The sequence below is a fragment of the Lepidothrix coronata genome, unplaced genomic scaffold, assembly GCF_001604755.1.
Source record: "Lepidothrix coronata isolate B3197 unplaced genomic scaffold, Lepidothrix_coronata-1.0 Scaffold75, whole genome shotgun sequence".
Taxonomy (NCBI): Eukaryota; Metazoa; Chordata; class Aves; order Passeriformes; family Pipridae; genus Lepidothrix; species Lepidothrix coronata.
In genome coordinates, this window is record NW_016690255.1 from 7,516,593 (window position 1) to 7,529,866 (window position 13,274).

The 13,274-nt window shown below is 42.8% G+C and overlaps 1 protein-coding gene across 1 annotated transcript in view; it reads right to left on the reverse strand.

Annotated features, from left to right (window-relative positions):
- The window catches only part of VAPA (VAMP associated protein A), a 29,350-nt gene extending 22,599 nt beyond the window's left edge, over positions 1-6,751 (reverse strand). The window contains exon 1 of the mRNA XM_017819516.1: positions 6,621-6,751. Within this exon, the coding sequence (XP_017675005.1) occupies positions 6,621-6,696 (76 nt within the window). The 5' untranslated portion in view covers positions 6,697-6,751. The remainder of the gene's footprint in view (positions 1-6,620) is intronic.
- Positions 6,752-13,274: the final 6,523 nt, after the last annotated feature.

Consider the following 13,274-nt stretch of genomic DNA (forward strand, 5'->3'; position numbering starts at 1 on the left):
AGGACTGGAGTACCTCTATTATGACAAAAGGCTAAGACAGTTGGGGTTGTTCAGCCTGGAGAACTCCTTGGGGACACCTTACAACAGCCTTCCAGTACCTAAAGAAGGCTACAAAAGAGCTGGAATGGGACTTTTTTTACAAGGGCATGTAGTGACAGGGCAAACGGTAATGGCTTTAAACTGAAAGAGAGTAAGTCTAGATTGGATATTGGGAAGAAAGTCTTCACTATGAGTGGTGAGGCTCTGGAAGGCGTTGCCCAGAGGAGCTGCAGATGCCCCATCCACGAAGTGTTCAAGACCAGGCTGGATAGTGCCCTGAGCAAACTGATGGCAGTGACAGACATCGACAGGAGCTGGACTAAATGATCTTTAAAGATCCCTTTCAACCCAAACCATTCTATGACATTATGAAATAATGTGACGGCATCCAGTAAATCTGGAGGTAAACCAGGTTTTGTTCAGGAGACGCACAGAGAAGAGATGAAGATAACAGAGATACAGATAGAGGAGAAGGTCTTAGATCAGACTGCCACATTGTACGTGGGACACTCATGCTGCATTTTATTCTATGATTTTATTCTAAGATTCTATGTCAAGTAAGACCACATTTTGAGAAACAAAAGAGGGAAAAATTCTGATCTGACTATATTTTTCTTTTTTTTCTTTTTATTTTCTTCCTTACTCATTATTAAACACATGAAGTCTTACATCAGGATAGTATTCCGCAAACTATGGTAACTCATAAGTGAAACTGAACAGAAAATATTTAATTTACATAATCACTTATTTCTAAAGACTTTCAAATCATAAAATGAAATATGACATTTACATTGCCAAATAATTCACAATTGCCATGAATTAACTGTATAAAATACCAAACAACACTAAAAGGCAAGACAAGCTACAGGCCAAGATCACTATGCGCCACATAAAGTTTTACTACCTTAAGAAAAACAAAGTTACTAAAATTCTAACTCATGTTTCTCCATTTTTATTTTCAACAACAGCACATCAGAAATTATCTTAGTAGAGTCATTTTGCTGAATTTTTTTTTAATGAAATCACCTTACACTTACTTATCGGGCTCATCTGACAATACAAGCCTTGTAAACTGGTAAAAAATGTAATACTTATCTAATTACTCAGGGTGTTTTTTTCCAACTTTAAATGCAGCAAGTTCTCTTCAGGAGTCTTTTCCTACTTAAATTCATGGCTTATAAGAGGAGCATGTAATAACCCCTTAATGATGGTCACAAAGGTCTGGTTAACAAACATCTCCCATAGACAAAGTTGGTCAGAAAGTAAAACGTTCACAAACCACAGTCAAGCCAAAACAGGAACAATTTATAACACCACACTGGACAGTCAGTGCACTGGACAGTCAGACCTATTAAATGATGTATAAAATAGCTCCTCTCAATCATCATAAGTTTCTACTTCTCAACCTGGCCTTGAACAAACGTACACCGTTCATGCATAATACAGTATTTTTTTATACTATTAATAATTATGTCTTACAGTGATCTAGAACACTTGGTTAGGCTATCAACAAGCAGCATGAGTAGGCACTTTATACTAAATACAATGTAAAGGTGAAGCTTTTAAACCAATAATCATTCGTACACATTAGAAGTACAAGATGGTGAGATTTGGACTGTGTTTCACTGTTTAGTGAAGCAATGGCAATATTAAGTAAAACAACATCCTATAAATTGCAGGTAAAGGACAAAACTTCCAAATCCTCACTACTGTATACCCCTATCACTACAGGAAATTTTTCCATTATTGAATCTTAAAACAAATAACAAACTAGTTCTGCCAAAATATAATCTAACACCTATAATACACACGACTTCACAGATCAACAGAACTCCCTTTTTACAAGGCAGTTTTAAATGCAGTCTAACACAATGGTAGAGACAACTGTATTAATATAATACCACCTCATAAGCAACACCAGGTAAAAAAACATTATCTTCCTTTCTCTTCCTCAACACGTTCCCACAAATCATTTTGTGCTTCAATTTTCATTAATATATATAATTTAAAAAATGAAGATACTAAGAAATATTACAGTTGAGCCATGAAACAATGGATAGAAGTACAGATATATAAGAAGAGCAAACAATGCAAGGAATCACTCTTGGATTTAAAAGAAAAAAAAAGTCAAATACTACACATTGATCACTGAGTTATTCTATGGGATGTTCAATCTTCGCCACTACGCAACACTCAGCCAGCAAAAATAATAACTCATATGGAATCATTTCAAAGTATCAGAAAGCCACAACTATATTAGTAATCAGTTACAACCATTTTTTCCCCTCTGCACTGTTTAGTCTCAAAAATTCTCTTGAATGAAGATACCAGAAAATTGACATCGCAATCACCTTTTTTTTAACCTATCTTAGAAAACAGAGACATCACAAATTTACTGACACTTTGAAGAGAGTGAAAACAGGCATAAAATCTGACATAATCAAGACACACACAAGTAAAGCAGTAAGATCACATTTGAGGACTTCAAACTCTGCCTACACTAAAAGGCATCCCAGGCCAATTCTGGCAACAGACCTTGAGGGCAGGGGATGCATTTAACATTGAGCTATTTTTGCCTTTAAATTCCACCTTCTCGATTTGCAGCAACACATAGCCTGTGGCTTTCAATGTTACCAATAGCAGTGTAATGATTACAAAATAACCTACAGCAATATTTCTGTATTATTTAAAAGGTTGTTGAAATCTGCATTTCAGAATAAGCCATAACACTTAAGTGCTCCCTACCTCACATGAAAAGTCATTTGAACATATACCAGCTGATAGCTGATTTTAAACACTAGATTAATTCTAGATTATGAGTCGGATTAATAATCAGAAATTAAATATCCCCTGTTACACTGATCTCTTCTAGTAACTCAAACCATCAAAAGGAAAATTTACTGCACAGACACACTTAAAATTTTACTTTAGTCTGTTAAAGGAAGTGTGCCTTATTATTTTGTGTTGTTTACAAAGGTAACATAACTGGATTTCACACACTTGTAAGCAAGAACTTTAATAAAGGATGTCAATTTAGAATATTCAGACATTTTTATGATGTCTGACAATTGCTAGTCAGACACCTCTGAATCACATGAAATTCAAATTCTGAACACTGTCTACTAATCTTCCAAAGCTCATCAAATCAACTAATGTTGATTTTCAATTAGGTGTTGCGGAAACACATCTTATGACTGATTTAAAGATTCGGCAAAGGTTTTTAAAAGTTTTTTTAAAAAAGACCATCATCCAATACCAACTTAAATACATCTTACTCAAAATTGCAAAACTCGCTTCTCCGACTTAAGAAAGACTGAGTTTCCACAAAAATGCTACAAATCTTTGAACTCAAAGCTTCAAATGCTGCTATTAAACTCCATGATTGTTTTAAAAAAGTGTTAAAAAATGTATTTACTCACAAGGAACCAACTCCAGATTACCATAATCTCCGCTAAACTAGAGCTACAGACAACAATTATACACAAGACACACAGACACCAGTAAGAAGCAGATGTTCCACCTTCCAAATCAGATGCCTTTAAGTGTCTCATGCTTCCATTCTTCCTATCCTTGTCCTAAACAAACTCAACCACCTTCAGATTTGAGAAGCTAAACAAAATACATTAGAATACAGAAGAAAGCCAACCCACAGGAGCAATATGGCTGAAGACCTGGGCACAAGGACCACAAGGCAAATTCTCTAGTGGTCCATACTGAGTATCTGAAAACGATATCATGCAGTGTATCAACTGCCTCCTGGTTTCATCACTTTTAGGTAAAATTTTTCCCATTGTCACATTTGCATAACACTATCAAAAGTACTTATTTCTTTTGTCGTTTTTCTTAGATATTCCTGATAGTTTCAGAAGCCAAAAAAAACCTAGTCATGGGGACAGAGGGAACCATGACCCAAAATACTATTAAATTTCTAGGACTACAAAGCACTATAAAAACAGGATTCTAATCTTTTGGACACCAGGGGAAATAAGTAATGTGTTAGCAACCACAGGACGTGTTCTTTAGACCTCCCCTTGAGTAATGCTGAACAAAATTCAAGGAGAAATGTATTATAGAGCTTATTTTTGCCTATTGAGTAAATTAAGTTATATCAATATAAAAAAAAAAGCAGTTTCATCATGCAACAATGAATTTAAACCCTTGTTAACAGCTCCTTAAGATAAGTCCCATGTGCTTTTTAATTTAAATTGTTGTTTGCACAGGGGCATACTATCACATTTCACTGTTACCCTAAAGGTCAGCAACCCATTAGAAGTTCCTGAGGCAAGAAAACCAACAAAACTATTTGTCCAATCCAAATGTTTAAACTGAATCTCTGTTGCACACCCATCAACAGTATTAAGTCAATAATAATAATGGATGATTGTACCAATAAAGTAAAACTTTGAATAACCAGCTGCACCGAAAAAACGTATACTTTTATTCTTTCCACTAAGTTGCATGCTCTTCCTACACTAAGCTACGTTTATTCCAAGTCATACATTCTCTTACTAACCAATTACTTTTTTAAAGGTAACATTGAGAATTCCCTTCTGCCAATACTGTATTCTTCAATGTAGTACTTAAAACTCAATTCGTTTGTGGCCCACAAACCTTTGTAAACACCTCCAAATAATAAGCAGTTAGAAAATACTTATTGAGTGTGCACTCAATGCTCTCTCAGTTGATAGCACTTTGTATAGTATATTACTGAAATTATATAGCCATAGAAAGTGCTTTCCATGGAGTATTAAGACTGCAGTCTCATTACGCTTCAGATTTTGTTTTTGCTTAGTCTGCTCTATAGAATTTTTCCTAATATATGCATTAACCTGAAACTAAAGTTTATGCCTAAAGAATACACATTTCATGCTCCAAGGACATAAACACACAGCACAATAAAGATCACTGACTGACAACAGCTTCATACTGACAGAATTTCTAATTTAGTATTTATTCTATCAACACACTGTTTCATATCACACAAACACAGCTTAGTTCCAGCTCAAAGAGAGCTCAACATATGAAAGATTCTAATTAGACACAGCAGTTTTTTAATTAAAAAAAAAAAAATCACGCATTTTCCTCCAACCTATTCTTGCACTAAGAACTCAGCATATTGAATTGTGAGTGCAGCCAGACCTGGCAGCATTCTAACAATATGTAACCAAAGTGAAAAAGATAAGTTCCTGCTATGGTTTTGACCCTGTGTATGAACGTGTGATTTAAAAAATTTGAAATTGAAGCTATCAAGAAATTAATATGGGTGATCAGACAGATTTTGGGTTTTAATTGATTTGATGGATCAATAAAACAAGCATAGCTTGTTAAATCTGTCCAAATGCTATGCCAGCCAAAAGCATTTGGGGGGAATACAGTGTTCTTTTCCAATATGAACATTAATTTGTTCTAGTTGTCCATTTGAAGATTGTTACAACATCATAAATTCCACTCTATCCCCTGAAAACAATGAAAAATGAGTCCACTAAAAGTGGAAAATAGAAGCATGTACATGTCCTGACCCTAGTCACAACATTTAAAAATGTAAGTTCACATAACATTAACTGCTTTAAAAAAACCAACCAGCATTGTTGATTCTAAATCTGAAACGTTTTTAGATTTTTCTCAATGCCCCTTATAGGTACAGGATATAATCACAAGATATCACTGGGAACTACAGGTTCTATCGCGCTGTTATTTATGCCCTTACCTTCCAAGGGTCACTCATTTTTGATAGCTGCGAAAGGGAAGGCTCTATCTAACTGATGAGGACAGAAAACCCCCCTCGACAAGGTAGCAGCACCAACCGGGACCTATTTTGACAGCAGCGCGTCACGCCGGTCACAGCCATGCGGTCGGCACGCAGCACACATAAAACTTCCGAAGCGCACGCATTCCCTCTCTCTCGCTCCCAAGGAAGAGGCGAGCTCCCTGTTTACGTTCCGATAACCTGCCTGAGCCATGACAGCTCCGGCGAAAGGGCGGGGATCGCTGTGCGGGGCCGGGATGCGCCGGGGCGAGGGCGCGGGGAGCGATGGTGCAGAGCCGCGCCAGCCCCGCGGGGGCACCGGGGCTCCAGCGCGCCAGAAAGGGAAAGTGGGACAAGGCCGGACGCGAGGGCAGCCTCGCGAAGCCTGGAACCCCGCAAGGCTTCCACCGCCCGCTCCGCGGCCTCTCCCGCCCGCCGCTGCCAGAGGGAGCCCGCACCGCCAGCGACCGGGGGAGCGACACCGCCGTCGCCGGGCGCCGCTGCCGCAGGGCTGGGCCTGCGAGCGGAGCGGTGACACGGCGGCGGGGGGGCGGGGGGCCGCGCGGGGGCAGGGGCAGCACGGGGAGCGGGCGGCCGGTCCCACCCGGCACGGCGGATCCCCGCGGGATCCCAAGATGGCGGCGGCCGATCCCGCTCGCCGGCTCGGCGGCGCCCCCCATCCCCCGGCGGGCGGGCAGCGCCCGGCACCGCGGCCCGCCCGCGGCAGCCGGCGGGGAACCAGGCACCCGGAGGCGGCCCGGCGCCCGGGCAGAGCGGGACACCCCGCCGCCGCCACCCCCCGCACCTCCGCCGCGCTGCGGTCCCCCCTCCTCACCTTTAAATTTGAGGTCGGTGGGCGGATCGAGCACCAGGATCTGCTCGTGCTTCGCCAGAGCCCCGGCGGCCGCCATCTCGATCGCTCGCTCCGGCTGGAGGAGGGGCGGGGGAGAGGGCGGAGGAGGAGGAGGAGGAGGCGGTGGAGGAGGAGGGGCGGAGGGGGCCGGCGGTGCTGCCGCTCCCTCACGACGGGCGGGCGCTGTCTCGGCGCGGCTCTGCGGGCGCTACCGGCGGGGCGCGGGCCGAGAGCGGGCGCTGCCGCTTCTGCTGCGCGCCCCCGAGCGCGGCCCCGCGCCCTCCCCGCCCCGGCAGCACCGCCCCCTGCGCGGGCACGAGGACGGCGGCGCGGCCCCCTCCCCCTCTGCGCGCATGCGCGGGCGCGCGCCTCGGGGTCCACCCAAGAGGTTGAGGGACGTTCATGTTCGCAGCCCTTGTGCGCTCGCTGAAGCGCGTCAGTCACGGAATCACAGTACCAGTCGGGTCGCAAAAGAGCTCCGAGATTATCGAGTCCAATCTGTGACCGAACACCACCGCGTTAACTGAGTGCCTTCAGTCTTTCCTGAAACACCTCCAGAGACGGTGACCACCTGCCTGGGCAGCAGTGTCAGATTTGACATTCCAGTGTCAAATCACCCTTTCTGTGAAGAAATTCCTCCAAATGTCCAAACTAAACCTGCCCTGGTGCAGGTTGAGGCCATGTCATCTGATCCCGTCACTGTTTTCTTGGGAGAAGAGACTGACCCCCCCCACCTCGCGACAACCTCCTTCCAAGTAGTTGTAGAAGGTGATAAGGTCCCTCCTAATCCACGTCCAGGCTAAACACCCCAGCTCCCTCAGCTGCTCCTCATAGGACTTGTGCTCCAAATCTGTCACCAGCTTCGTTGCCCTTCTCTAGATGTGTCCAGCACCTCAGTGTCCTTCCTGAATTGAGGGCCCAGAACTGGACACAGGATTTGAGGTGCAGCCTCACCAGCGCCGAGTACAGGGGGACAATCACTGTCCTGGTCCTGCTGGCCACACTATTTCTAGTACAAGCCAGGATGCCATCGGCCTTCTTGGCCACCTGGGCACACTGCTGGCTCATGTTCAGCTGGCTGTCGACCAGCACCCCCAGGACCTTTAATGATGAGCACCTTTTCAGCCACTCTGCCCCCAGCCCGCAGCGCTGGATGGGGGTGGTGTGACAGAAGTGTAGGACCTAGCACTTGGTCTTGTGGAACCTCCCACCACTGTGGTCATGGATCCAGCCTGTCCCCCACCGCAGCCTGGTCCCCACAACAACCGCTGGCTGGAACGGAGCGGGGAGAAGCGGCACCCCTGCTCCTCGCCTTCCCAAGCGCGCACACACAGTTCGGGCGGGAGCGGGAAGGGCGCCACTGGCTGCGCGCTTCGGGCGGCCACGGCGCGCTGGGCCAACTACAGCTCCCAGCGTGCCGCGCGGCGGGCGCGGAGCCTGCCGGGAGTTGTAGTCTGTCGGGGAGCCCCGGCGGGCACCCTCTCCTCGGGCCTCAGGGGGCTGTGGCTGGGCCGGCCCTGCCCTCGAAGCTGGCGGAGGGGGGGCGAGCCTGGGTAGTGTGTCCCACGGTGGCCAAAAAAAGCCAAAAACACTGCTCAAGTGGGAAAATTGTCATTATGTGAAGGCTTAGGAATATTAACAGTGAGTAAATGGGCCTGTTTAGTCTAGAGAAGAGAAGACTGAGAGGGGATCTCATCAAGACCTGTAAATATTTCAAAGGCAGGTACTAAAAGGATGGTGCCCGACTCTTTTCAGTGGTCCGCAGTGACAGGACGAGGAGCAATAAACGGGCCATAAACTAAAACACAAGAAGTTTCACCTCAGCATGAGGAAGAACTTCTTTACGTTGAAGGTGGCAGAGCATTGGAACAGGCTGCCCAGAGGAGTCGTGGTGTCTATGTCCCTGGAGACATTCAAAACCACCTGGATACATTCCTGTGTAATCTGCTCTAGGTGACCTTGCCTTGGCAGGGGGGTTAGATGAGATGGTCTCTGGGAGTCCCTTCCAACCTTAAGAATTCTGTGATTCTGTGAAATGCTGAGAGAGACTGAGCTCTTGCAAAACCTGAAAGAGAAATAAGAGCCATTATTTATTAGTAGGCAGGAACATGGGGTGTTTGCCATCCTCCTCGCTTGCAGTTTTTGTCAGACACAGTGTTGTCACAGTGGGCCTTTTCATTATTACCATACTTTCAAGCAGATGGTGCATCTTGGGGTATTTGAATACACCAGTAACAAACAAACAAGAAAAATAGAGTTAGGCAGCCCAATCCATCCAAACCTTGATGATTCCTGGGTCCTAAATCTACTTCTGAAGAATCTGGCTGTAAGATATACAAGATTGTGTTCAGGTGAAGTTGGAGTACAGGTGATGGAAGATTACACGTTTTTTTCTCTCTTGCAAAATCTGGTCTAGGTGGGCTAAGAACATGTATAGGGATATAATAACCCATTTGAAAAATATATCCTAATAATAAATACATTGAAATGACATAAATGCTTTATGTTCAAAATCAGCTCATCACAGTAAGACTTGTGAATCACGTAATTTCTTTGATGGATACCTCTAGTTCAGCTCCAGCCATGAAGGAAGGGCTTTAGGGCCATTCAGCTGGAGAGACCCTCTGAGTAATTTAGGTTCAGGCTCTACCTTGTCTCCGGTAGAGCCTCCATCCAGGCCTGCCACCATCACACATACCTACTCAGGACTTTTCTCCATGCTGTTCTTGACAACAGCAAAGTGTCATCCATGTGACTTTTAATACCATCACTGACTGAAGAAGAAATAAGTAAAAAATGCTCTGGAAAAGTACCTCAGAGCAGTCTTACCTGATTGGAATTGGCTTCAACAGGTGGAGTTATGTGGCATATGTGTGAAAATGTCACTAGAACTCTGCAGCTACTCTGGCTGCAGTTTTCCTGCTACAAACTTATTTTATGATGCGCATAAAACAGCATCTTAAATTACATCTTTTACTTACAGTGCAATATTTAAAGTTCTTATCTGGTGGTCTGCTGGGCTTTGTTAGCAAAACCAATGTTCTACTCTGTTTATGCATTCTTACCCTTGGGATCTGGGAGATTAACTGGAAGATAGAGGTTTTTCTTCTTCTGTTAACATGGAAGAAGAATCTTACTTCTATTATCTCCATGCTTTCTCTGTTTCTGTTCATGAATCCACTAAAGATTAAGCCATAGTGTGCACTTCTCAGAAAGTGGTAATTTAGCTCTCGAATTACCTGGTGATTATGTACCAGAAGAACTGGGTCTCAGCTTGAAAAAAAACAAGACATGGGAAATTGCTGCAAAATACTAAATGCCACAGAAGTTTCTTTTTTTTTTCCCTTTTAATGGGGTCAAAAATTAATGGTGCAGACTAAAATTCAAAACAAGCTTCCTCTATGCAGATTTAGAAGACAGGAATACCTCTGCTGTCTAATTAAAACAGAGGAGAACCAGAAGTTCATATCTCTCCTTAATATGACAACAGGTCTTACAGGTTTTCCCATGCATGGTTTTCAGTATGAACACCTTGTTGGACATGGTTGTGCAATAGATATAACTGACATCGGGGGGGTGCACAGGTTGGGGGAAAACTGGGTTAATACTTATCGCCAGCATATGGAGAGGCAGTGAATGAAGGACAGGGCACAGCCTCAAGCTGTGGCTCACAGAGGGACACCAGAGCATCGCTGAGGCTGGAGGAGACCCCACTAGGTCTGTAGTTCAATTTCCACCTGAAAGCAAGGTCAAAGCTTAATTCAGCCCAGGTCACTCAGAGCTTTGTCCTGTGAAATCATTAAAACCTCTGAGGACAGAGGTTTCACAGCCTCCCTGGGCAGCCCAGCTCAGTGCTTCCCTGTCCAGCTTCAACCCACTCCTTCTGTGTTCTAGTATTGGCAAAGTTAGTACATAAACACTGAGTGGGTGGCTTAATGGTAATTATGCATGAACATGTTTTTTTTTAATGTAGTCTTTGTTGTTGTTTGAACACATTTTGAACCTTAGTAATGCATTGATCTGTTTTATTGCATTTAGTATCATTTCTGATCTAATGCTGTTAATTTCATCCAGACTGATGTGATTTTTTAGACTAAACTACACCCATGCTGTTGATCAGCAATATCTAGCAACCTTCTCCAACATCTGATTCATTTCATTTCAACACCTCATAGGTTCAGGAATGAAATCTTGGATCTGTTGCAGTCCATAGAACTCCTGTCACTGATTTTGGTAAGATGATGGTGTCATTCCAGAAGTGTCTTTAGTGCATTTATCACTGCTTGCAAAAGGATAACAATTGCTTAATCTGAGGTCAACATTTGTCCTGTGTATTTGGATATCTTAATGTTTTTCACACTGTGAACTCATCATCGTTAAGTACAATATCTCAGTTTGGAGATGGTTTGACATCTTTCAAAACTGTTTGCTAATAAATATTAAATAAGCACTCTCTATACCTGAGAAGTAGCAGAATAGATTCAGTTTCTTAACAGCTTTTTCCACTGTTTGTTGTGCAGGTAGTTTATTCAGTCCCACCAACTCTTGAAAATGTCTTGCAATAAAACATTATCACAACCTTCTTTGCAATTTCTTGGTGTTATTGAGACTGTCAGAAAAAGCAACCAAGTTCCACATTACTTGTTTTATTAATGGGAAAGTTGTAAGTCTCCCTCAGTGAAGTATCTCATGCATCCTGCACTGCTGAGTCAGTAAATATTGCAAAATGCAAAGGTACAAAAGAAAGAGTATGTTCCAATTTCTCTTCAAGGAAATACCTGGCCTTTTGGTGCTGCTGTTTATCTTCTGAAATACCAAAATGTTCATACAGCACGCTCTAGTTATCATTTACTTGACTGCTAGTGAGTTCCATATATAATTTTAGGCCCACTTTTTATACTGTAAATCAGAGGTAAAATTTCAGTCCACACTATTATGACGATTTACGGCACTATTCAAATGTTGCCGCAGATTGGAAAAGTAAATCTTAGTTGAATATCTTCAATTTGGTTCAAATACAGTGTATTTCTTTACCTAGTAAATTATTATAAAATCACACAAAGCATGTTGAATATTCATATAGAAAGAAGACAACAACACATAGTGGTATTCTCATAAATAGCTATAGTGTAAAATTTTATGTGCTTTTCATATTTTGGACCCAATTCTGTTCTGCTGAACACAGAAATGCCCCAGACCATTAACTTCCGTAAGAACAAGATAAAAGTGGTATTTTGTCTTTGTGGTTTAAAGTACAATTTAAAGAACTGAATGATTCCTCGGACAATTTCAAACGTGCTAACAGCCATTAGTCTTTTCATAAAGGACAAAGTTATTAAGGAAATGGAGTTTTGAATACTATTTTCAAGAACTGATTCTTACACATTCCTACTGATTCATGAGGGATACAATGAGACAATTCAGTATGTAAAATACGGACAGAGTGTGTGTGTGTGTGTGTGTGTGTGTGTGTTGGTTGTTGTTTGCTGGTGTTGCATATCTAAAAATCGACAAAGACTTCCCTAAAAAGTAGCCAAAAATCAAATGTGCACAGATAAGTATACAAACATAAGTAGGTGGTTGAAACTTGCCTCCAGAAGAGGAGTCTTAAGGACTCCTTAATGACTCTTTAAAGATTCTTAAAGACTTAAATAAGCCTTACCCTGAGAAGTAATTCTGCAGAACCAGCATGATGGTGCCCTGTGATCATCACATCTCTTTCTCAAACTGACAATGTCATGGTCTTTCTCAATCTCAGCTTGAAGAACTCATCCAGCAACTGGAATTCAAACTCCCCCTTTCATTTGCTCTGTTAATACATGTAGCAGCTCTGCATTGCTAATTCTGCTCTCAGCATCTCCCCAGCACTCCCAGGAAACCCTCAAATTATATTTTCAAATTATGCCTGGGTTCAGTTCTTATGGGTCACAAGATAAATGGGAGCAAATAGTGTCATATCAATGTCTCAAAGACAAGCACTCTGTTGAGTCTGTGCCTGACATGTGAACTGCTCTTCCTCTACTAAGCACTGATAAGACCTGTGCTGAAGTGATTTGTTTGGTTTTGGGCACTATCTCTCAGGAAAGGTGTAGGATAAGTGAAGTGGGTCTAGAAGAAAGGACCTGTAATGACTAAAATCCAGAAAACAGACAGATTGAAACATAAGAACATATTGAAATACCAAGGCTGTTTAGCCTAAGGAAGACAAGATTGTCTCACGTGTTCAGTAATAGTCTTCAAATACATTAAAAACTTTTGCAAAGAAAGAAAATAGTATTCTCTCTTATTTACCTAAAAAAAGGAAGTAATGGTTGCAGATTAGAGCAAGAACTGATTTAGAGCAGATATGAAGAACTTTTTACATCATGGCTAGGCTTCACGAACAAAGATTTGGGAAGGGCTCTACCCACATTTGCTACAAGCGCACTGGTGGCTAAAAAGGCCAATACGAGATAGACAAGTCCGGTTGCAAAAGGCACAGCAGAAAGACTCCTTAGGTGGTATATTCTGCAAGACACAATTCTTTCTGCATTGTCTTTTCTCCTCAAGAGTGATCCTGCGTGTGTTCTCAAAGGAAGCAGCAGCGTTATAGATGGTGTGTCTTCAGACCTCCTGATTGGAGGCCAGAGTAGACCA